Source organism: Hyla sarda, chromosome 4 (genome assembly GCF_029499605.1).
Source record: "Hyla sarda isolate aHylSar1 chromosome 4, aHylSar1.hap1, whole genome shotgun sequence".
Lineage (NCBI taxonomy): Eukaryota > Metazoa > Chordata > Amphibia > Anura > Hylidae > Hyla > Hyla sarda.
The window spans coordinates 185,382,379-185,409,173 of record NC_079192.1 but is presented as its reverse complement, the minus strand read 5'-3'; the positions used below and the strand labels follow the sequence as shown (position 1 = coordinate 185,409,173).

General features: G+C 40.5%; 1 protein-coding gene across 1 annotated transcript in view; it reads right to left on the bottom strand.

The window, feature by feature from the left end:
- SND1 (staphylococcal nuclease and tudor domain containing 1) overlaps positions 1–26,795 on the bottom strand; it is an 815,381-nt gene that overhangs the window by 565,222 nt on the left and 223,364 nt on the right. The window contains exon 12 of the mRNA XM_056573088.1: positions 6,241–6,341. Within this exon, the coding sequence (XP_056429063.1) occupies positions 6,241–6,341 (101 nt within the window). The remainder of the gene's footprint in view (positions 1–6,240; positions 6,342–26,795) is intronic.

Here is a 26,795-nt window from a genome sequence, read left to right as displayed (position 1 = left end):
AAAAGGGAGGAAAAAAAGCAAATTGGACATAATGTCACACCAAACTCCAAGAATGGGCTGGACAAAATTATTGGCACCCTTACTTTGCATACCCTTTGGAAAAAAATAACTGAAATCAGTTGCTTCCTATAACCATTAATAAGCTTCTTACACATCTCAGCTGGCATGTTGGACCACTCTTCCTTTGCAAACTCCTACAGGTTTATTGGAAAGGTGCCTTTTCCCAACAGCAATTTTAAGATCTCTCCACAGGTGTTCAATGGGATTTAGATCTGGACTCATTGCTGGCCACTTCAGAACTCTCCAGCACTTAGTGGCCATCCATTTCTGGGTGCTTATTGACGTATGTTTGGGGTCATTGTCCTGCTGGAAGACCCAATATCTCGGATGCAAACCCAGCTTTCTGACACTGGGCTGTACAGTGTGACCCAAAATCCATCATTAATCTTCAGATTTAATGATGCCTTGCACACATTCAAGGCACCCAATGCCATAGGCAGCAAAACAACCCCTAAACATTGAACCTCCACCATATTTAATTGTAGGTACTGTGCTCGTTTGTAGGTATTGTCTTTTTGGTAAACCGTGGAATGATGTGCTTTACCAAAAAGCTCTTGTTCTCATCTGTCCACAAGACATTTTCCCATTAGGATTTTGTCTTACTCAAGTCTTGGTTTTTTGTGTCTGTCAGCAGTGGGGTCCTCCTGGGTCTCCTGCCATACAGTTTCATTTAAATGTTGACACATAGTTTGCGCTGACACTGATGCTCCCTGAGCCTGCAAGACAGCTTGAATATCATTGGAACTTGTTTGGGGCTGCTTATCCACCATTCGGACTATCCTGTGTTGACACCTTTCATCAATTTTTCTCTTCCGTCCACGCCCAGGGAGATTAGCTACAGTGCCATGGGTTGCAAACTTTCTGATAATGTGGCACACCGTGGACAAAGGCAAATCTAGATCTCTGGAGATGGACTTGTAACCTTGAGATTGTTGATATTTTTCCTCAATTTTGGTTCTCAAGTCCTCAGACCGTTCTTGCTGTTGTTCCTGCTTAGTATGTCACACACAGACACACAATGCAAAGACTAAGTGAACTTCTCTCCTTTATCTGCTTTCAGGTGTGCTTTTTATATTGCCCACACCTGTAACTTGCCCCAAGTGAGTTTAAAGGAGCATCACATGCTTGAATTTTTTTTTTTTTTTTTTTTTTTTTATTTATCCACAATTTTGAAAGGGTGCCAATTTTGTCGAGCCCATTTTTTTGGAGTTTGGGGTGCCATTATGTCCAACTTTCTTCTTTTCCCTCTTTTTTGTTTAGTTCCAATACACACAAAGGGAATAAACCTGTGTATAGTAAAACGTGTTACTGCAATCCTTTTCTGTGAGAAATACTTCATTTTCTTGAAAAATTTCAGGGGTGTCAACATTTACGGCCATGATTGTAAATTTCCCACTGTATAAATATATTGAAAATGTGTATACTTATATAATATACTCTAGCAGTTGTCCCTGAAAGGGATATTAAATAATCAAGCTATAATAGCATATAGATGATTAGGTATGCAGTGGGACCACTGCATACCCTATCATCTATATGCTATCATAGCTTGATTTAACATCCCTTTCAGGGACAACTGCTTAGGTATTATATCATATACACATTTTCAGTATATTTATACAGTGGGGAATTTATAACCCTTTAGTCTTCTGGAAATATGACTTCTCTAATGGCTGCTAGTCCTTTTAATTTATATTTTAAATATATTCATTAATAAAGATTTATATATTTTTCATATCTGTGTGCCCTTTGCTTGAGAGGCTATTTATATTGGTCTATTAAGATGTATCAGGTTTCGATAATCAAATTACAGAATGGAACAAAACATGATATTAAACATTTCATGGAGGATTATAAAAGAAAAAATGAGACGGTCAGACCATATAATCCTTAAGAGCTGCTTTCATCTCAAAACACTAAGCTCAGGTTTTAAACAGTAGCACCATGTCTAACTTTAGCAACTGCCTAAAGCCATGAGTATAACTGGATAATTTAGGAATATATTAGCACTGTTGTAACCACAAAAGCCCAGCAGTAAACAGAGTGCTAAAAGGGCAATCCGGCCCTGCTTTATATAGCTCAGGACTTCACATATCTTGGTCTCGTGTGTGGCCTCCACTTAGTTTCCATGTGTTATAGCTGTTAAAGAAATCGAAAAACGACTCCAAAATAAAGGAATAGGAAAACTTATAAAGCAGCTCCTTTATGTCAGTGCATTAGAAGAGATTATGAAGTGGTGATCACATCAACATAGGGAGACTTAATATAAACTATTGATGTTGTGAAGAATGTCTTAATCTTTCATTTGTGAGGGTTTCAATCCAGTCCATATAACATGGAGACCACTATACTAAGGATCAAAGAAAGTGAAGGAACAAAATTCTGCACCCATAATTGCACAATACTATTCCGTCCAACTCCTGTCCATATGTGGAGAAGCCTTTTAGTAGGAAGAGGCAGTAGACCAGAACCCGAATTTCCAAATATGAGAAGGACCACTTCAGAGTCTAGGATAAATGCACTCCATATGCACTTAATAGGTGCGATCCAAGCATAGGCAACATGTCTTGAATATGGGGAAAATCCTAAAGACAATTAAAAAATCCGCTAATGGCATTAAGTGCCTAGTTCATATTTTGCGCACAATACGATCATTTTTGCAAAAAAAAATTTGCTTAAACACACTTGAAAATTGTCAGCAACTTTTTGCTGAGTGTGCAAGTGGACAGCACTGTGGTATCTGGCGCACATGCAGTGAAGCGTTGCCCTATGTGGATGGGTTTGGAATCTGTTCCCGCAAAGCCACTAGAGTAAGCTCTCTATTGACAGTGATGAGCAGGCCGGCTGAAAAGGGTCAAAGCTTTACTATGATATTGGAATACCCCTTTAAGGTATGACCATACAAACCGTTCCATTATATATATATATATATATATATATATATATATATATATACATACATACATACATACATATATATACATATATACACACATACATATATATGACATGAACCACTACGTACCATAAAGTACTGTAGCAAGAGCAGACTATGCTCACTGGGCTGCTGCTGGCAAGATCGCCCCATTCGTCAATGAGGTGACCTTTGGGAGAGAAGTGTGTTGGATCGAGAGAAATTGGGTTTCAAATACAAGTAAAAATTTTCTCCTTTTTACCCCTTGCAAAAATTCAAGAATTTTGGTCTACAAGAACATGCGAGTGTAAAAAATGAAGATTTTGAATTTTCTCCTTCACTTTGCTGCTATTCCTGTGAAACACCTAAAGGGTTAATACACTTACTGAATGTCATTTTGAATACTTTGGGGGGTGCAGTTTTTATAATGGGGTCTTTTATGGGGCATTTCTAATATGAAGACACTTCAAATCCACTTCAAACCTGAACTGGTCCCTGAAAAATAGCGAGTTTGAAAATTTTGTGAAAAATTTCAAAATTGCTGCTGAACTTTGAAGCCCTCTGGTGTCTTCCAAAAGTAAAAACTCAAATTTTATGATGCAAACTTAAAGTAGACATATTGTATATGTGAATTTAAAAAAAATTAATTTGGAATATCCATTTTCCTTACAAGCAGAGAGCTTCAAAGTTAGAAAAATGCAAAATTTTCATTTTTTTCATAAAATTTGGGGATTTTTCACCAAGAAAAGATGCAAGTTACCATAAAATTTTACCACTAAGTTAAAGTAGAATGTGTCACGAAAAAACAATCTCGGAATCAGAATGATAACTAAAAGCATTCCAGAGTTATTAATGTTTTAAGTGACAGTGGTCAGAATTGCAAAAAACGCTCGTCCTTAAGGTGAAAAAGGGCTCGGTCCTTAAGGGGTTAAAAATGTATGGTAAATCCATGGGACACAATAAATGCATACATCCATTCTATTGTTTTTAAATCATCACCACCAGTAAGTAAGAGACCTAAAAAACTTTTAATACATTGTTCATACCCAAGACTAGGATACCCCTTTGACTTTTTAAATCAGCTGCCCCTTTAGTCTGCTACAAGTAAACTAGACTGACATTAGCTCACAAGGAAACCGCATTCAAATGCTTCAACGATGGAAAGTCCTGACTGAAGGCCTCCACTTTTACAGTGTTCTGTATCCCCAGCCAGCTTGCACGAACAGCTGGTTTGCAATGCCATCAGGCAGCAGCCGTGAACAGAGGTAAAGCTCAGGACAGCGATCACAGCTAGGACAAGTCAATATGCTCCAATAGGGTGAGCGGTATAAGGTACCAATACTTTTTCCAACAGGAACTGTTTATGATTGGTTGATACATAATCATAATAGTACATGGAACTTACTGTATTAACAGCAACAGATTACATCTGCACAGTGGTACACAGTATCAATCTATTCTATTTCACAAGACTGTGGCAGATATTCAAATATCTATCTTACAACATGATATGGACATGATTGAACATTAGTTGCACAACTGATTTTTCAAACAAACTTGGCATTGAGTCACAGGACTTTCAGGACTTTGGTTGATACTATCATTTTCTACTATATATGGATAATTAAGCACTGGATAAATTGATTTCATTTTTATCAGCAAGCTGGCATATGTACAGTTTTTTCAGTGGAGTATTAGTGATTATTTTTATTTTATGTATTTTGCAAACGCTATTAGCATTTTGTTTTTACCCACAAGGGCCCTGTATTGTGGTAGACATTTAAGAGCCGAATTCTAAAGAGTTACAGAAAACTCCCATTAGTTCTAAAATCTGTCTATTTTAACATTTGAAAATAACTGGAGCACCATTTTATTGATTCAAAGCATTCAATGCAGTGTGAAATTTAAACCTATTACATTGAATATTTTGTCTGATTTTTGTTTTAACATGTTGCCTACAGATATGTTTGTTCAGCTACTCAAGAGGGGAAAAAAATTGAATTCTGCATACATGTTTTCATCAATAGAAAAAGGAGAATTAATCCTCAGTGGGAGGCAAAGGAACAGGCATGCACAAATCCAGCACGGTCTATCCTTTTCTCAACCTCCCTCCCCAACTCCCACCCCACATCTGTCAATTAGAGACCACTTGTCGCAGTTAAATTATTGGAGTCTACCAAACATCTGTATGTTTGGGTGACTTCTCTAATGTCTATGGGGACATTTATCAAAGCATTTAATAGTTTTTTTTGCTTAAAATTGTTGCAAAAAAGTTGCACGTGCGACTACTATTTTTTGTGCGACACAAAAGACCCTTACCAAAGCAAAAAGTGATTTTTGACCTGCAGCGGTCAGAGTTATCAAGTGCGAAAGCAACAAAAAAGTTGCATCGCATGTAAAAAAAATAAAATAAAAAATACAAAATTTACTCCAGCTCAGACATGGAGCAGAAAAATTAATTACCAAAGCAAAAAAATAAAAATGATAATTTTTTCACAAGCAAATTTTTTTTAACAGGCTGAAACCAGTTTATAAATAAGTTGCACATTAGCAAAAAATTGTAAGAAAAAACTTAAAAAAAAAGGGGGAATACATAAGCAAACATTGATAAATGTCATCATATATCTCCAATAATGACACATGCATTATTTTTGTAACTCACAGTATAATAACCCCTCTTCTATATCCGTTGGATGCAGAATGGGTTACAAAAACCAAGACTAAGCTAATCCTTCTGAAGAACCGACTTTGTAAGCACATGTCTCAATTTGTATGCAAATAGCAGATAAGAGCAATTTTTAGGTTCCAGTTCATTTAGCAGCCCCTGGAATAATGCTACATTGTCTCAAAGTGCTTTCAGTGGGAAAAACACTATGGCCAAGAGCACTTTGGGATCCTTCCAAGACTAGCTGCTATAGAGACGCACCTATGACAAAATTACCAAACCTTACCCTGGAGACATGTCCTATAGTACAGACAAGCAAAAACCACTTGCTCAGAACACAGATACTGCAGCAGGATCTTGGCATCTATGCCATGCTAAAAAGTGTGAATCCACTTCAGTCACTCTGGGTATGTGGATACCTTATTGGAAAACTACATGCCAGCAAAGACTCTTGGTTGTGCTTGTGACAAAATGGTTATGTACTGGATGAGGCCAACAGAAGCTTTCCATCTATTTCAAGCAATAGAAGATAAAACTTCTATAAACCAATCTTTAAAAGGCTTTATTAAGAAATTATTGTGTAAATGCCAATATTACTTACATTCCACCAATAGTGACCGTTGCACAGGTACGTTCAGGAAATGCTGGAGTAGTTTCTGTGGCTGCACTAGCTGCTCTGATGTAATCCACATTCACATTTACCTACAGACAAATGGAAAGACCAAAAGATGTTTTAGGATATTATACACATAAACACTTCCTAAATAAGTATCAACACAAATTCTGTAATTTAAAAGCATCACTTTAACCTATGACAAAAATAAAGACTGCTAAACAGTTGATCACGCAAATACAATTACAAAATACAATTTTCTTTTTTTATAACTGAAAGAAGAATAAAAGGTAAACTCAACTGTTACTCTTATTCATCAGGTCGGAGTGATTTAAACAATATCCATAAATTACGTTTTAATACTAAAAAAAAATTATCCTTGGGGTAGATGGGATTTATAATTTTTTTTTTTTTTTTTTTTTTTTTAAAGTGCCTTATTCTATTTATGGGATGTAAAAAGGGACCAAAAAAATTCAAGAAACAGAATTCGAGAAGTTATATTTAAGACAAAATCACAACTGTAAGATTTAAAGATTCTATGCTTCTTTCCATCTTTGTAGAAACATACATTGATAAATTGGTATCCTGTTAAGGACCCATGAATTCACACCGGCAATTTGCTCCATTCCGGGTCATACGGGTCTATGGTGACCCGGAAAATAAGGGGATCGTGGTTGTTCAAGAAACCCACAATCCCCCTGAAGGGTTAGGAGTGAGGTGGACGGGGGGCCACCCCTCCTATTGGTAGTCTAGAAGAGACGAGCAATAGCATATCGGGCAGCAATCGGCGGCGGTGATTGGCTGCAGCAGAGGAGGTCAATGAGGCTCCCTGGATCCTACGGAAGCCGGTGAGTTGCCACGCGACATCTGGAGGGCTAACAGTTTGAAGACCACTAAACAGTGGTCTCTAAACTGTGACCCTCTAGATCTTGCAAAACTACAACTCCCAGCATGCCCACACAGCAGTTTGCTGTCTGGGCATGCTAGGATTTGTAGTTTTGCAACATCTGGAGGTCCACAGTTTGGAGATCACTGTGCGGTGGTTTCTAAACCATGGCCCTCTAAATCTTGCAAAACTACAACTCCCAGCATGCACTGATGTAATCCACCCAGCATTTCCGGACAGCCACTGACTGTCCAGGCATGCTGGGAGTTTAAAAACAAACAAGGGGATGTGCAGCTCACAATTAACTAGCCGAGGTAAGGACCCCTCAAGGCCAGCATTAGTTGCCTGATACATAGATTAAAATAATTAATACTAAAGACTGGATCATGCTTCAATTATAACATGAAAAATATAAAAATGTATTACAAGTAAAAAAAATTAACAGTTTGTCCTCAAAGCACAGGGCCCTTGTGCTGAGGGAAATGATGTATAAGATAAATTATATTACATAAAATATCAATATGAACTAACACCGATAGCTAGCATTGGGAAATTTCAGCAATCTGTTATCACTTTTAATAATCAGGCCTCCGGTAATCCGGAAAGGAACTCAAGTCCCATAAACGGTAAAAAAGTTCTGAAATGATGGAAGTATAAGGGATATATTAAGCCTATATACAAGCCTACTGAGGAAAGGGCTGTGTTTAAGCATGTGAGAGCCCTGAAACGTGTTTAGGTGTACAAATATTACTTCTACATCACCGATACCTGACTTCACACCGGAGATTTCCGATCCAGCCTTGCAAACCAGCATATTGTAACTGAAATCAGCTTCCAGGCAGCGTTGCCCAGCGCCTGTGACGTCACTCACCATCGAGTTGCCTAGAGGTCCGCATTTGCTACATCGCTTGCTACCATCCATAGCGAACAATTCCGAAAGCGGCTATCATTCCAGCTGGTCTGTGGCAGGCAGACCGCCGCGGAGACGCATGCCAGCGTCTGTTGCCATTCTAAACGTGCGGACTTCAACTCTAGGTGACGTGCTGTTGGAACTCATTGCAGGCTGGTAACTATAATATATCCCTTATACTGCCATCATTTCGGAACTTTTACCGTTTATGGGACTTTCCGGATTACCGGAGGCCGGATTATTGAAAGTGATATCAGATTGCTGAAATTTCCCAATGCTAGCTATCTGTGTTTGTTCATATTGATATTTTATGTAATATAATTTATTTTATATATCATTTCTCTCAGCACAAGGGCCCTGTGCTTTGAGGACAAATTTTTATATTTTTAATAAATATTATATTTTTCATGTTATAATTGAAGCACGATCCAGTCTTTATTATATTTTCATCTATGTATCAGGCAACTGATGCTGGCCTTGAGGGGTTGGTTACCGTTTAAATTATGCTGGGAGTTTAGCAAGAACATGTTAGTGTACAATATGAAGATTTTTCATTTTATCCTTCACTTTGCTGCTATTCCTGTGAAACACCTAAAGGGTTAACACACTTTCTGAATGTTATTTTGGATACTTTGAGGGGTGCAGTTTTTAAAATGGGGTGATTTATGGGGTATTTCTAATATAAAGGACCCTCAAATCCACTTCAGAACATAACTGGTCTCTGAAAAATTCTGATTTAGAAAATGTTGTGAAAAATTGGAGAATTGCTGCTGAACTTTGAAGCCCTCTGATGTCTTCCAAAAGTAAAAACATGTCACCTTTATGATGCAAACATAAAGTAGACATATTGTACATGTGAATCAATATATAATTTATTTGGGATGTCCATTTTCCTTACAAGCCGAGAGTTTCAGTTGAAAAATTTGAAAGTTTTGCATTTTTTTAAATCAATTTTTGTAATTTATCACCAAGAAATGATGCAAGAATCGACAACATTTTACCACTAACAAAGTAGAATATGTCACGAAAAAACTATCTTGCAATCAGAATGAAAAGTAAAAGCATCCCAGAGTTATTAATGCTTAAAGTGGCAGTGGTCAGATGGTCCTTAAAGGACATTTGCAACGGTACAAACACTTATCCCCTATCCTCAAGATAGGGGATAAGTGTTTGATCGTGGGGGGTCCGAACGCTGGGGCCCCCGGCGATCTCCTGTACGGGGCCGCAGCTCTCCTGTGCAGGGGGCGTGCCAGCCGCAGCATGACGTTGCAGCCGGCACGCCTCCTCCATACATCTCTATGGGAGAGGAGGGGAGGCAGCATTCCTGCCTCCCCGCATCCCCCATAGAACTGTATGGGGTCGGGGAGGAGACGGGCTTCACCATCGACCTCTAGGTCGACGCTGCGTCACCATGGGCGCTAATGCCGGCGCCCCGTTAGGGAGATCGAGGGGAGTCCCAGCGGTCGGACCCCCCGCGATCAAACACTTATCCCCTATTCTGTGGATAGGGGATAAGTGTAATTCCGCTGCAGTTGTCCTTTAAGGTGAAAATGGGCTGGGTCCTTAAAGGGGTACTCCCGTGAAAAACTTTTTTATCAACTGGTGCCAGAAAGTTAAACAAATTTGTAAATTACTTCTATTAAAAAATCCTAATCCTTCCAATACATTTTATGGGCTGTACACTACAGAGGAAATTCTTTTCATTTTGGATTTCTCTGATGCCAAGACCGCAGTGCTCTCTGCTGACTTCTGCTGTCCATTTTAGGAACTGTCTAGAGCAGCATATGTTTTCTATGGGGATTTTCTCCTGCTCTGGACAGTTCCAAAAATGGACAGCAGAGGTCAGCAGAGAGCACTGTGGTCGTGACATCAAAGAAATCAAAAAAGAAAAACAATTATTCTGTAGTATATTGCCCCTAAAAAGTACTGGAAGGATTTAGATTTTTTTAAATAAGTAATTTACAAATCTGTTTAACTTTCTGGCACCAGTTTATTTTTAAAAAAAAAGTTATCCACGGGAGTACCCCTTTAACCCCTTAAGGACCCGGGGTTTTTCCGTTTTTGCATTTTCGTTTTTTCCTCGATACCTTTAAAAAAAATCATAACTTTCAATTTTGCACCTAAAAATCCATATGATGGCTTATTTTTTGTGCCACTAATTCTACTTTGTAATGACGTCAGTCATTTTACCCCAAAATAGACAGCGAAACGGGAAAAAAATCATTGCGAGACAAAATTTGAAAAAAAAAACCACGCCATTTTGTAACATTTGGGGGCTTACATTTCTACACAGTACATATTTTTTGGTAAAAATTACACCTTCTCTTTATTCTGTAGGTCCATACGATTAAAATGATACCCTACTTAAGTATGTTTGATTTTGTCGTACTTCTGGAAAAAATCATAACTACATGCAGGAAAATTTATACATTTAAAATTGTCATAATCTGACCTATAACTTTTCAAAAGTGACCTATAACTTTTCTATTTTACCGCGTATGGGGCAGTATGACGGATTATTTTTTGCGCCGTGATCTGAAGGTTTTAGCGGAACCATTTTTGCATTGATAGGACTTATTGATTGCTTTTTATAAATTTTTTCATGATATAAAAAGTGACCAAAATGCACTATTTTGGACTTTGGAATTTTTTTGCGCGTACGCCATTGACCATGCGGTTTAATTAACAATATATTTTTATAATTCGGACATTTCCGCACACGGCGATACCACATTCTTATTTTTACTTACGCTTTTTTTTTATGGGAAAAGGGGGGTGATTCAAACTTTTATTAGGGGAGGTGTTAAATGATCTTTATTCACTCTTTTTTCTTCACTTTTTTTCAATGTTATAGCTCCCATAAGGAGTGGTCTCTAAACTTTGGCTCTCTAGACCTTGCAAAACTACAACTCCTAGTTTGCTGTCTGGGCATACTGGGAATTGTAGTTTTGATACATCTGGAGGGCCACAGTTTGGAGATCACTGTGTGGTGGTCTCTAAACTGTAGCCCTCCAGATGTTGCAAAACTGCAAATCCCAGCATGCCCAAACAGCAAACCGCTGTCTTGGCATGCTGGGAGTTGTAGTTGCGTACCTCCAGCTGTTGCAGAACTACATCTCCCAGCATGCCCTTCGGCAATCAGTACATGCTGGGAGTTGTAGTTTTACTGTTTGGAAAATATTGAGTTAGGTAACAGAACCAACTGACTGGTTTTCCAACCAGTGTTCCTCCAGAAAAAGCCCCCCCCCCCCCACAAAATTTGTTAGGCAATCACTCCTGAGTACGAAAATACCCCATAAGTGGCCCTAAACTGTTGCCTTGAAATAAGACAGGCTCCGAAATAAGAGCGCCATGCGCATTTGAGGACGAAATTAGGGATTGCATTAGGAATAGATTCATCTTCAAAAGGTCAGTCTCTCCACATTTATCGTGGACAGAGGAGTTCTCCTTGGGGTGACTATGGCCCCCGCCACACTAAACACCCACTCTAATGGCACACTACTGGTCGGGCAGGACAGCTTTTCCAGGGAAAACTCTGCTAGTTGTGGCAATTTGCTGTCTGGGCATGCTGTGATTTGTAGATTTGCAACATCTGGAGGGGCACAGTTTGGAGAATACTCAGTAGTGGTCTCTGAACTGTGGCCCTGCAAACGTTGCAAAAGTGCGAATCCCAGCATGCCCAAGCCGAAAACAGCTGTCTCACCATGCTGGGACTTGTAGTTATGCAACAGCTGGAGGTACGCAACTACATCTCCCAGCATGCACTTCGGTGATCAGTACATGCTGGAAGTTGTAGTTTTGCAACAGCTGGAGGCACCCTGGTTGAAAAATACTGAGTTAGGTAACCAGTGTGCCCCAGCTGTTGCAAAAGTAGTTAACAGTAAGTCTCCTGCTTCAAGTTTGGGCTGCGGCAAATTTTCTGCCGCAGTGCAAACTCCTAGAGATAAACTCACTGTAAACCTGCATCAGCGTGAATGTACCCTAAAAACACTACACTAACACAAAATAAGGGGTAAAACACTACATATACACCCCCTTACACCGTCTCTCTCCCCCCCCCCCCCCCAATAAAAATAAACATTGTATGGAGCCTCCAGCTGTTGCAAAACAACTCCCAGCATTTCTGGACAGCCACTGACTGTCCAGGCATGCTGGGAGTTTAGCAACAGCTGGAGGCACCCTGTTTGGGAATCACTGGCGTAGAATACCTCTATGTCCACCCCTATGCAATCCCTATTTTAGTCCTCAAATGCGCATGGCGCTCTCACTTAGGAGCCCTGTGTATTTCATGGAAACAGTTTAGGGCCACATATGGGGTATTTCCGTACTTGGGAGAAATTGCACTACAAATTTTGGGGGGGGGGGGGGGGGCTTTTTCTCCTTTTACCCCTTATGGAAAAGGTGGGGGCTACACCAGTCTTAGTGTAAAAAAAATTTAAAAGCTGATGTTGCCCCATACTATTTATTTTCACAAGCGGTAAAAGGAAAAAAATACCCCCAAAATCTGTAATGCAATTTCTCCTGAGTACAGAAATACCCCATATGTGGGCATAAATGCTCTGCGGGCACACAAGGCTCAGGAGAGAGTGCACTATGCACATTTGAGGCCTAAATTTGTGATTTGTACAGGGGTGGCTGATATTACAGCAGTTCTGACAAATGCAAAAAAATACCCACATGTGACCCCATTTTGGAAACTACACCCCTCACGAAACATAAGGGGTATTGTGAGCCTTAACATCCCACAGGTGTTTGAAAAATGTTCTTTAAAGTTGGATGGCAAAATGAAAAAAAAAAGTCTCACTAAAATGCCGTTTCCCTAAATTTTTTATTTTTACAATAGGAAAAAAGCATCCCAAAATTATTTGTAACCCCATTTCTTCTGAGTAAGCACATACCCCATGTGTGGATGTAAAGTGCTCTGTGGGCAAACTACAATGCTCAGAAGAGAAGGAGCGACACTGGACTTTTGAAGAAAAAATTGTCTGGAATTGAAGGCCACGTTTGTTTACAAAGCCCCCATGGTGCCAGAACAATACTCACTGCACCCCTTATTAAATTCTGTGAGGGGTGTAGTTTCCATAATAGGGTCACATGTGGGGGAGGGGTACACTTCAGCTACCACGGGGGGCTTTGTAAACACACATGGCCCCTGACTTCCATTCCAAACAAATTCACTCTCCAAAAGCTCAATGGCACTCCTTCTCTTCTGAGCATTGTAGTTCACCAGCAGAGCACTTGACGTCCACACATGGGGTATTTCCATACTCAGAAGAAATTGGGTTACAAATTTTGGAGGTCATTTTTTCCTATTACCCCTTGTAAAAATGTAAAATTTGGGAAAAACTGCGTTTTAGTGAAAAAATTTGTCTTCATTTACACATCAAACTTTAACAAAAAGTTGTGAAACACGTGAGGTGTTAAGGAACGTAACAAGGGGTACAGTGAGCATTTCTGGCACCATAGGGGCTTCTTAAATATAACATACCCCCAAAAACCATTGTGTCATGCCAAATGTGACTCCTATTCTGAGCATTGTAGTTCGCCCGCAGAGCATTTTACGTCCTAACATTGGGTATTTCCATACTCAAGAGATGGGGTTACAAATTTTCTCCCATTACCTTTTGTAAAAATTTGGGGAAAAAATATTTTCTTCATTTACACTGATGACTAACGAAAAGTCGTCAAACACCTGTGGGGTGTTAAGGCTTACTGGACCCCTTGTTACGTGCCTTGAGGGGTGGTTTCCAACATGGTATGCTATGTCGGGGGTTTTCTGCTGTTCTGGCACCATAGGGGCTTCCTAAATGTGACATGCCCCCCAAAAACCATTTCAGCATAATTCACTCTCCAAAATCCCATTGTTGCTCCTTCCCTTCTGAGCCGTCTACTGTGCCAGCCAAACATTTGACATACACATTTGAGGTATTTCCTTACTCAAGAGACATTGGGTTACAAATTGTGGGGGACTTTTTCTCCTATTACCCCTGGCAAAAAATTCAAAAACTGGGTCTACAAGAACATGAGTGTAAAAAAAATTAACATTTTGAATTTTCTTCACTTTGCTGCTATTCCTTCAAAACACCTAAAGGGTTAACACATACTGAATGTCATTTTGAATACTTTGAGGGGTGCAGTTTTTATAATAGGGTCATTTGTGGGGTATTTCTTATATGAAGGCACCTCAAATCCACTTCAAAACAGAACTTGTCCCTGAAAAATTCTGATTTAGAAAATTGTGAAAAATTGGAAAAATGCTGCTTAACTTTGAAGCCCTCTGATGTCTTCCAAAAGTAAAAACATGTCAACTTTATGATGCAAACAAAGTAGACATTTTGTATATGTGAATCAATATATAATTAAATTTGGTACTTCTATTTTCCTTACAAGCAGAGAGCTTCAAAGTTAGAAAAAAATGCAAAATTTTCAATTTTAATCAAATTTTTTTAATTTTTCACCAAGAAATGAAGTATCAACGAAAATTTACCACTAAAAGTAGATTATGTCACAAAAAAAAAAAAAATCTCGAAATCAGAATGAAAGGTAAAAGCATCCCAGAGTTATTAATGCTTAAAGTGACAGTGCTCAGATGTGCAAAAAATGGCTGGGTCCTACACTGAAAATTGGCTTGGTCCTTAAGGGAAACAAACTATGAAAACTTCAGCAAAAACTCTGGTATTAAGCACTTTCCAAATAAAAAAATTGGTATATTTAGGATCTATTAAAGCAAGGCATACAAATAAGTTGTAAGTGCACATAAAAAACAGATGTTCCAGACTAGTGTCCTTGTTCACTGCATAGATTAACAATGAACACTCTGATCCATAAGCAGCACAATGAAAAGAAACTCCAGGTTAAAGCTGAAAATACAACCATGGTCTGGACTAGATGTGACCAAGCCAATCCAAAAGGTTTTATGTACATGGGGGGAAATTTATCATGTGGCTTTGTGCAAAAATGTATCAGTCAGTGCACCATTTTGATAAATGAAAATTCACCTACATTTGCAATAGGATGCCACTTTTGTAAAATAAGGCAGACATGGTATGAACTAGGATTTTCTTTTTTTTATTGTGTGCAAACTTTTTTGGTGCCTTTTTAGAAAGGGGCACATGGTAAATATCTTCCACTGCAATGTCAATGATTCACTGAATTTCACAGTCAGTTTTGCCGGTTTCTTAAAATTGTGCAAAATTGCACAAACTTTTTGAGCAAAAACTGATTGGGCAAACATTTTGCACCAAATTACAGGCAATAAGATGTCAGGAAGGAAATGATAAATCTCCCCCATGGTCCTCACTATTCAATGTATCCATTACTTATTTGGCAGGCCACTTTTTCAACCTTCTTGTGTGTCTAGATCGAAAGCAACAGTGCTCACATCTGCCTGGTAACTTTGGAAGGGAACCTATGTAAAATGAGTGTTAAAGTTAATGACATGCTGCTCCATTTATGTTTCTGGGATGGTCATAAAAATAGCTGCATACAAGCAGACTGACCAGCAAGAGCAACACAAGAAAAATCTACTGGGTTGGTCACCTCCACTTTTACAGTCTTTTTTGGCACTTATTTGAGGTGAGACCTTGGGTAGAAGCTGTAAATAGCTATTTCTCAGACAGCAGGAAAGAAAAGTAGGAAATAATACCATGCACTAAAGTTTGATTTCTGCAAGCCCCCCCCCCCAGGACCATCTGTTGATGGTCCTGGTCAGCGATCACTGTTATTGGTCCCTGTGGACCAATCAGTGTCTCAGCTGACTAGGGGTGTTAAAGTTCATTCCCCCGCTCTGCCAACCCCTAGAAGTCAGGCAGAGCGGGGGTAGAGGATCCCGAGAGCTGACTTTGGCTGTCTGGGCATGCTGAGAGTTGTAGCTTTGCAACATCTGGAGGGCCACAGTTTGGAGACCACTGTGCAGTGATCTCCAATCTGTGCTCTTCCAGATGTTGCAAAATTACAACTCTCAGCAGACCAGACCAAATTTCAACACCCCTGTGCATGGCTGTGATACTGAAATTAGAATGTGAGCTCTATTACCTGTAGGAACTAAAGATCTGTACAGTGCTGTGGAATATACTGGCTCTATTTAAAGGACACTGTCCTTATGCCAAACTTGACATATCCCAGCGAACACTCAGACCCCTGTCGATCAGAAGAACAAGCCGGAGACGTTCGGTGCATTCTCTCGGCTCGCTGTCACGTGATTAAGACAAACACCCCATGTAAATATATTACATGACACAAGGGATAGAGGCAGGGAGGGCTGAAGGCGCACTCTTGCAGATCAAAACTTGACACATCGCTAGGACAAGTCAAAAGCTTTGCATAATGACAGGTACTCTAAGGAATTTTCGTATAAAACTGTTCTAAGTATTGTATTTCATGGATGCATGCACAACTAAGTAGGTTTAGTCCTCTATTTTATCTAAGTTAGAGTATATACAGCCGAACCCAACCCTGATGGCTCTGCCTTTATTTCCTAGTGAGTATAAATCAGTGCCGTTTTTAAAATGTCCCAGTTGCCTGTAAAAGGCCGGGATGACAGTTAGGTCTACTCGGACTATCAAACCAAAACTCTTGTCTGCAAACATTCTTGCCGCTTTCAAACATTTACTGTAAGTTTGGTCAACGATACTTTGAACACAATAATGCAGATCATGTTTGTAAAGCCAATGCTAGAAGGAGTATGTTAAACTTGCAGCAATCCTGTATCCTTGGAAATATAACACCTCAGACAAAGCAAGTATGCAATGCAAAATTACAAACAATCACATCTTCGACATCAACAACATATATTTCATAATGCATTCAGAAGTCTTTCAGACCCTTTGTTTACACATTATGCAAAAGCCTCTGGTATTATAACATTATGTGGATAGATAGATATATATATATATATATATATATATATATATCTATATCTATATCTATATCTATATCTATATCTATATCTATATCTATATCTATATCTATATCTATATCTATATCTATATCTATATCTATATATATAGTAACATAGTTCATAAGGTTGAAAAAAAGACCAGAGTTTATAAAGTTCAACCTATATCCCTAATGAGTCCCTACTGAGTTTATCAGCTCCTTTCCTCAGCTATTGTCCCAGTTGTCAAGCTCTGTGCTAAAGGACAGCCTTTCAGTAGTTGCAGAGAGAAGATGTAGGAAGTGGAATATAATGTGCTGCCACTTATCTGGCCACAGGTAAGAAACAGAAAAGGGGGAGGGTATAGCCCTCACAAGGGAAATTTTTTTTTAACCCCTTAACGACGCAGGACGTATATTTACGTCCTGCGCCGGCTCCCGCGATATGAAGCGGGATCACGCCGCGATCCTGCATCATATCGCGTCAGTCCCGGCGCTCATCAACGGCCGGGACCCGCGGCTAATACCACACATCGCCGATCGTGGCGATGTGCGGTATTAACCCTTTAGAAGCGGCGGTCAAAGCTGACCGCCGCTTCTAAAGTGAAACTGAAAGTGACCCGGCTGCTCTGTCGGGCTGTTCGGGACCGCCGCGGTGAAATCCTCGGTGTCCGATCGACGAATGACTGCTCCGTTCCTGAGATCCAGGCAGGAGCAGTCAAGCGCAGATAATGCTAATCACAGGCGTGTTAATACACGCCAGTGATCAGCATAGGAGATCAGATCCCTATGGGACCTATAACACTGCAAAAAAATTTTTCAAAAAAAGTGTTAATAAAGGTCATTTAACCCCTTCCCTAATAAAAGTTTGAATCACCCCCCCCTTTCCCATAAAAAAATAAAAGTGTAAAAAAATTAAAGTGTAAAAAAATAAATAAAACAAACATATGTGGTATCGCCGCGTGCGTAAATGTCCGAACTATGAAAATATATCATTAATTAAACTGCACGGTCAATGGCGTACGCGCGAAAAAATTCCAAAGTCCCAAAAAAGCGTATTTTGGTCACTTTTTATACCATTAAAAAAAATGAATAAAAAGTGATCAAAAAGTCAGATCAAAACAAAAATCATACCGATAAAAACTTCAGATCATGGCGCAAAAAAATGAGTCCTCATACCGCCCTGTACGTGGAAAAATAAAGTTATAGGGGTCAGAAGATTACATTTTTAAACGTATACATTTTCCTGCATGTAGTTATGATTTTTTCCAGAAGTGCGACAAAATCAAACCTATATAAGTAGGGTATCATTTTAACCGTATGGACCTACAGAATAATGATAAGGAGTAATTTTTACCGAAATATGCACTGCGTGGAAACGGAAGCCCCCAAAAGTTACAAAATGGTGGGGTTTTTTTTCGATTTTGTCGCACAATGATTTTTATTTCCGTTTCACCGTGCATTTTGGGTTAAATGACTAAGGTCACTGCAAAGTAGAATTGGCGACGCAAAAAATAAGCCATAATACGGATTTTTAGGTGGAAAATTGAAAGGGTTATGATTTTTAAAAGGTAAGGAGGAAAAAAACGAAAGTGCAAAAACAGAAAAACCCAGAGTCCTTAAGGGGTTAAAGAATTCTATGTATTTAGATATAAATAAAAAGCTACTCTTCGCCTCCGGAAAGCTATGCATCTATCCGACCCCACAAACTCTTAACACAATGCATCCCATACCTACAACATACAGGAGACCTTCAGTCCGATCCCCCTCCTAATATAACAAATTATCTTCTCCACTATGGTTATTTTTATCCGATCAATATAATAATTGGCCAACTAATCAATTATGAATATAGTTGCAGCCCTATCTCATTGTAATACTGCCACTGAGGAGTTGACTGCTGAGAAGTGATCTCAAGCACAAAGTGTCAGTCTATGGTAAAGGCTCAGCAGTCACTATGACCATTATGACCCTTCAGGTTTTCTCTTTTTTACAATGCATTCGGAAACTTCAGACCCTTTCAATATTTTCACATTGTTATATTGTGGCTTTTTGATTCCCATGACCACCCTTCCTAACTTATTTCACTGTAATTTTAGTTTTTCATATTTAAAGTCAAACTGTCAGCCAGTTCACCCACACTAAACCCAATATAATGGGTGATAGTATGGGTTAACTGGAGTCCAACGAGGGTTCACTTACGTGTATGCGTGCCCTGGCCGCTGAATTGTCCCCCAATAAACTTCTGTTTGCTCTCTATGTAGCAGCACTTTGAAGGCGATCCCCCGGCATCCATATTTCTTTGGGTCCCGGAGGAAGGGGCCTAAGCTCGCCCCGGGGTTTGCATATTCATTTTCTTCACATGCCCCCGGAGCACAGCACACTGTGTGCAGTGTGCATGCACTTGGATTTTACACAGCTCTCACGTCCTGATGCACCGGGCCCTCGCTGCAGAAGTCAGGCGTAGCAAGGGAGTTACACTGCACAAAGCGCTCTCTTGGGGACGCACAGCTCTCACGTCATCATGACATGAGAGCTGCGTAAAATCTTCAAGTGCATGCACTCTGCAGACAGAGGGCTGAGCTCCAGGGTCATGTGAAGAAATAATATGCAAACCACAGGGGCGGGCTTAGGCCCATTCTTCCAGGATCCAAAAATATGGACTCCGGGGGACCACCTTCAAAGCGCTACTACATAGAGGACAAACAAAAACTTTATCGGGGGACAACTCAACAGCCAGGGTACACACTGAAGTAAGTGACCCCCTCGGACTCCAGTTCACTCACACCATCACCTAGTATATTGGGTTAAGTGTGGGTAAACTGGCTGACAGTTTTCCTTTAATAATTCAGACCCATTTCTGGATTTAGTTGTAGCACCTTTGGAGGCTGTGACTGCTGCCAATCTTTTGGAAAATGATGCCACAAGGTTTGCACATCTGAATATGGTCATCTCTGTAGATCCTCAAGCCGTTAGGTTGGAAGAGGAATATCCAGAGATATTCAACTTCAATTTAGGATTCTGTCTGGGCCACTCTGTGCATTCACAGAGTCGTCCTAAAGCTACATATGTGTTGACTTGACAGTGTATTTAGAGTCATTGTCTCATTATAAGTCAAGTCTTCAGCCTAGTCTGGAGGTCCAGAGAACTTTGGATTAGGTTTTCATTCAGAATCTCTCTGTATTTTGGTCAGGCTTGAGGGAAAGCTGAATGGAGCAGTCAGTGCCCCACAACACCATGCTTCATTGAAGGCAGGCAATGAGTAGCAGCTGGTCTTCAAACATCAATCTTAAAAAATGGAAGCCAAAATGTCCAATCTTTGTCCCACCAGAATAGAGAATCTTTTTTCTCAGAGTACTTTAAGTTGTTTTATTGCAAACTTCAAGCAGGCCCCTTTTCGGGCCACTCCACCAATCGGGCCTTTATGGCAGAATGCTGAAGTAATGTTTTTCCAATGTGCACACAGGATCACAGGAGGTCAGCCAAAGTGACCATTGGGTTCTTTGTCATCTCTCTTACCAAGGCCCTTCTCCCCTGATTAGTGTGATGAGGTAGAGGGCTCTAGATGACCTCTGGCTATTCCAATGTATGAATTATGGAGGACACTGTTCTTGGAAACTTTCAGTGCAGCATAAAGTATTTTATTTTACCCTTATCCAAATCCTGTGTGACCTCTACAGGCAGATCTTTCACCTCCTTTTGGCAGTTGAGACCTTACATAGACAGGGGTATGTCTTTTCAAATCATGTTCAAGAGTTTACTTTGGTTTAGTATTCTCCATCAGCAGGTGTAAATAAAATCAGAAGTGTGTCCAAAATACGGGAAGGTGTTATTTTATGGATGTAGGTTCTACACCTATTTTTAGCTTTACAAATACCACTGCAAACAGACGTGTAAATTTTTTTTGTAATGTGGAAACTTGCGTTCTGCATCAAAAACCACACTTAGAGTACCTGTCATGAGCTTGTTAAATTTTATAATCCTCCCAGTTCACTGCCCCCATCATGATAAACCATCCCCTGCCTTTATTTTTATAATTTTTTAGTTTTTTTCCTTGTTATTGCTCTGCATTTTCTGCTCAATCTCAGTCAGATTCACAGACTGGGAAGGGGTGTTCCCCAGCAGGTGTGACATCTGATACCATACAGGGGAGAAATTCCTCCCTCACTCTGCTACATACCGCACAGAGCAGTTCAGTGTGAGTTGAGCTGTGATTTGTTAAGGCTGCACACACGCCCCTAAGCACTCCAGACTGCATTTCCTGATCTTGGACTTCTGCCAGGCCACCAGGTGTCCAAAGTCTGTGCAAGAAATGGGGGAAATGTGTTCTGGACAAGTAGGGAGACACCTTATGGCAGCTTGTTTTAACCCTTTAAGGACCCAGCCAATTTTCACTGTAGGACCCGGCCATTTTTTGAACATCTGACCACTGTCACTTTAAACATTAATAACTCTGGAATGCTTTTAGTTATCATTCTGATTCAGAGACTGATTTTTCGTGACATATTCTACTTTAACATAGTGGTACAATTTTGTGGTAACTTGCATCATTTCTTAGTGAAAAATCCCAAAATTTGATGAAAAATTTGAAAATTTTGCATTTTTCTAACTTTGAAGCTCTCTGCTTGTAAGGAAAATGGATATTCCAAATAAAAAAAATTTGGATTCACATATACAATATGTCTACTTTATGTTTGCATCATAAAATTGACAAGTTTTTACTTTTGGAAGACACCAGAGGGCTTCAAAGTTCAGCAGCAATTTGGAAATTTTTCACAAAATTTTCAAACTCACTATTTTTCAGGGACCAGTTCTGGTTCGAAGTGGATTTGAAGGGTCTTCATATTAGAAATACCCCACAAATGACCCCATTATAAAAACTGCACCCCCCCCCCCCCAAAAAAAAGTATTCAAAATGACATTCAGTAAGTGTTTTAACCCTTTAGGTATTTCACAGGAATAGCAGCAAAGTGAACGAGAAAATTCACAATCTTCATTTTTTACACTCGCATGTTCTTGTAGACACAATTTTTGAATTTTTACAAGGTGTAAAAGGAGCAAATTTATACTTATGTTTGTAGCCCAATTTCTCTCGAGTAAGCACATACCTCATATGCCTATGTAAATTGTTCGGCGGGCGAAGTAGAGGGCTCAGAGGCGAAGGAGCGACAAGGGGATTTTGGAGAGTACGTTTTTCTGAAATGGTTTTTGGGGGGCATGTTGCCTTTAGGAAGCCCCTATGGTGCCAGAACAGCGAAAAAAAAAAAAAAAAAAAAACCCACATGGCATACCATTTTGGAAACTAGACCCCTTGAGGAATGTAACAAGGAATTAAGTGAGCCTTAATACCCCACAGGGGTTTCACAACTTTTGCATATGTAAAAAAAAAAAAAAATGTTTTTCACTAAAATGTGCGCTTCCCCCAAATTTCACATTTTTGCAAGGGTTAATAGCAGAAAAGACCCCCCAAAATTTGTAACCCCATCTCTTCTGAGTATGGAAATACCCCATGTGTGGACGTCAAGTGCTCTGCTGGCGTACTACAATGCTCAGAAGAGAAGGAGCGCCATTGAGCTTTTGGGAAAAAAATTGTTTGGAATGGAAGTCAGGGGCCATGTGCATTTACAAAGCCCCCCCCGTGGTGCCAGAACAGTGGACCCCCCCCCCCCCCCCCACACGTGACCCTATTTTGGAAACTACACCCCTCACAGAATTTAATAAGGGGTGCAGTGAGTATTTACACCCCACTGGCGTTTGACAGATCTTTGGAACAGTGGGCTGTGCAAATGAAAAATAAAATTTTTCATTTTCACGTACCACTGTTCCAAAAATCTGTCAGACACCTGTGGGGCATAAATGCTCATTGTACCCCTTATTACATTACATGAGGGGTGGTTTCCAAAATGGGGTCACATGTGGGTATTTATATTTTTGCGTTTATGTCAGAACCGCTGTAAAATCATCCACCCATGTGCAAATCACCAATTTAGGCCTCAAATGTACATGGTGCGCTCTCACTCCTGAGCCTTATTGTGCGCCCGCAGAGCATTTTACACCCACATATGGGGTATTTCTGTACTCAGGAGAAATTGCTTTACAAATTTTGGGGGTCTTTTTTTCCTTTTAACGCTTGTGAAAATAAAAAGTATAGGGCCACACCAGCATGTTAGTGTAAAAAAATTTTTTTTACACTAACTAGTGTAGCCCCAACTTTTCCTTTTCATAAGGGGTAAAAGGAGAAAAAGCCCCCAATATTTGTAGTGCAATTTCTCCCGAGTTCGGAGATACCCCATATGTGGCCCTAAACTGTTTCCTTGAAATATGACAGGGCTCTGAAGTGAGAGAGCGCCATGCGCATTTGAGGCCTAAATTAGGGATAGCATAGGGGTGGACATAAGGGTATTCTACGCCTGTTATTCCCAAACAGGGTGCCTCCAGCTGTTGCTAAATTCCCAGGATACCTGGACAGTCAGTGGCTGTCCGGAAATGCTGGGAGTTGTAGTTTTGCAACAGCTGGAGGCTCCTTTTTGGAAACCCTGCCATACAATACGGTTTTCATTTTTATTGGGGGGGGACAGTGTATGGGGGTGTATATGTAGTGTTTTACTCTTTATTTGTGGTAGTGTAGTGTTTTTAGGGTACATTTAAACTGGCGTGTTACGGTGAGTTTCCCGCTAGGAGTTTGAGCTGCGGCGAAAAATTTGCCGCAGCCCAAACTTGAAGCAGGGAACTTACTGTAAGCCTGCCCGTGTGAATGTACCCTGTACGTTCACATGGGGGGGGGGGGGCAAACCTCCAGCTGTTTCAAAACTACAGCATGTACTGACAGACCGACGGGCATGCTGGGAGAATTAGTTATGCAATAGCTGGAGGTACGCAACTACAACTCCCAGCATGCTGAGACAGCTGATTGCTGTTTGGACATGCTGGGATTTGCAGTTTTGCAACATCTGGTAGGCTACAGTTTCAGAGAACACTGCAAAGTGATCTCCAAACTGTGGCCCTCCAGCAGTTGCAAAACTACATATTCCAGCATGGCCAAACAGCTGTCTGGGCATGCTGGGAGTTGTAGTTTTGCAACATCTGGAAGGCTACATTTAGAGACCACTATATACCACGTCATCTCTGTCGCCCGCCCGGATCGGTAAGTGGATCTTCGGCGCCGGTCCCCGTCATTTCCCCATCCTTCCCTGCCTATTGTGGGAGGGCAGGACACGGAAAACGAAAGTAAACCCCCCCGCCCCCGATCTGCTATTGGTGGTCGCATCTAGACCACCAATAGCAGGGATAGGAGGGGTGGCAACCCTGCCACCTCACTCCTATCGCTTCAGGGGGATCCTGGGTGTCTTAGACACCCGCAATCCCCCTTACATTCCGGGTCACTATAGAGCCGTAATCGCGCAAATCGCAAGTGTGAATTCACTTGCGATTTGCCGCGATCGCCGACATGGGGAGGTCTGATGACCCCCCTGGGCACTTGCACGGGATGCCTGCTGAAGGATTTCAGCAGGCATCCCGCTCCGATCCCAGCCCGGCGGGGACCGGAACTGCTCATGACGTAACTGTACGTCATGGGTCCTTAAGACCCAGGGTGTCGGGACGTACCATTACCTCATGAGTCCTGAATGGGTTAAACACAAAACAGAAAACATTTTAAACAAAGTACATTAGAAAGATTTTTACCATAAGACTGCATTATAGGGATGTAAGAAAAAATCGATTCTCGCGATAATCGCGATTTTTCATTTGCCGATACAGAATCGATTCAAAATATTTTTGAATCGATTCTTTTAGGGATGTGGAATTTTTAATAAAACGCACTTTTCTTACCTGCCAACGAGCCCGCGGAGCTCCGGTACAGGTGTTCGGTCCCCGGGCTGTATTCTTCTTACTTCCTGTTAGTCCGGCACGTCACATGGAGCTTCAGCCTATCACCAGCCGCAGCGATGTCCCGCCTCCGCTGGTGATAGGCTGAAGCTCCATGTGACGTGCCGGACTAACAGGAAGTAAGAAGAATACAGCCCGGGGACCGAACACCTGTACCGGAGTGTACCGGAGCTCCGGGGGCTCGTTGGAAGGTAAGATAAAGTGTGTTTTATTTTATTTTGCAGCACCGGAGTACTAGATCGCCGCTGTCAAAGCTGACAGCGGCGTCTATTGGGATCTATGAATGCTCCCAGGTGGGCGATATATCGCGATGTATCGTCACCTAGACGGTATCGCGATATATCGCGATATATCGAATCGCCACACTGGTATCGCGATTCGAATCGAATCGCCAAATTCTTGGCGATTCACACCCCTACTGCATTATATCATAAATTAGTTTTAATGACAGTGCCCATTTAAGAGAAATGACTTTGCTCTATAACATCTATATAATCTTTAAAAAAATGCCCCATTAAAAAGCAGGAACACAATTGACACTGTATTGTAGGAGTATAGAAACGTAAAGAATTCACAAGAGACAATGAGTAAACCTAAGTGACTACTGACTGAAAAAGAGCTTGCATGGAATATCACAGTGAAGGAAAAATCCTACTTCAGGCAATTAAATGTCCATGTCAGAAGAATTAGCAACATTTCTAGTTATAGGTAATGTGTCATCGCAAATCAAGTTTTTATTTTACACATAATGGGGAAAATAAAATAACTGTTCAAGGCTTAATTCACATAGCAGAAAATGTTTGTAATGTCAGCCCAGAAAACATGGACAGACGCACGTGCCTCCGGCGCTAGGACCGCTCAGAAATAGCTAGTCTCCATGGACTGCAATTTGTTTTTAAGCAGAATTCTCTGAAACAATGAACACCATCATTGATTCTGCAGACGACGAAATGGTTATTTCTGCAGCAGATGTTTGTCACAGAATTTCCACCATGTGCAGGGTGCAGCAGAGTCCAACTGAAATCAAAGCTTCGTTGTGATTGGTTGCCATGGGTAACTATTTAATAACATTTTAATCCTTAATTTGTCGTCATTTTAACTATATTTTGTCCTTTTCAAGAAGTCCTTACAGTCCCATTTCCAGCAAGACCATAAAAATGTACTTATCTTAATAGCAGTTGTGCAAACAGGTATTGGATAAATAAATTGTTGTGATTTGCAGCTCTAAGCTTAAGAAAAATGTTTTCTGAATAAGGCTGGGTTCAGAATAAAAACTTGCCCTCCCGTATCCTGCTGTATGCAGTCCCGTATGTAATCCATTTCAAAGAGCCGACCGGAGTGAACTGGTCGGCTCATTTTTCCCCGTATGCGGTTTTCTACCATACCTAAAACCGTGGTTGACTACGGTTTTAGGTACGGTAGAAAACCGCATACGGGGAAAAATGAGCCGAAGGGTTCACTCCGGTACGCTCATTGAAATTACATACGGGACCACATACAGCAGGATACGGGAGCGCAAGTTTTTAACTCTCCCCTGCCGTATGTGCTCCCAAACGGGGAAAAACGTGATGTGAACCCAGCGCCTAAGTCAAGTAAAAATACTAAAAAGTTGAGTACAAATCTATTTACCACCAATTGGGGCATGTAAACCTGCATTTGCTGTGTATAAAATGGTGTGATTTTGTAATACAGTATTCAGTTTAAAAAAAAGTGACATCGATATCAAAATGTACACTGACTGGCATCTGTCATAGTTGTAAGTCAAGGAATACTCCCAATGTATCTTCAATGATGCAGCATGTAAACAGCCTTACTATCTTGGGTAAATTACATAACATTAAGAACACCAGGGTTAAACAGCAAAAGGACAAGGAAATAGCAACAAAAATAACAGTATCAAAGAAGGTCAGCCAGTTCAACCTTACCTAATAGAGAACAAAACATTCCCAGCACTTCTAAAGCTCCCGTTAGAAATATCTTGCTTTA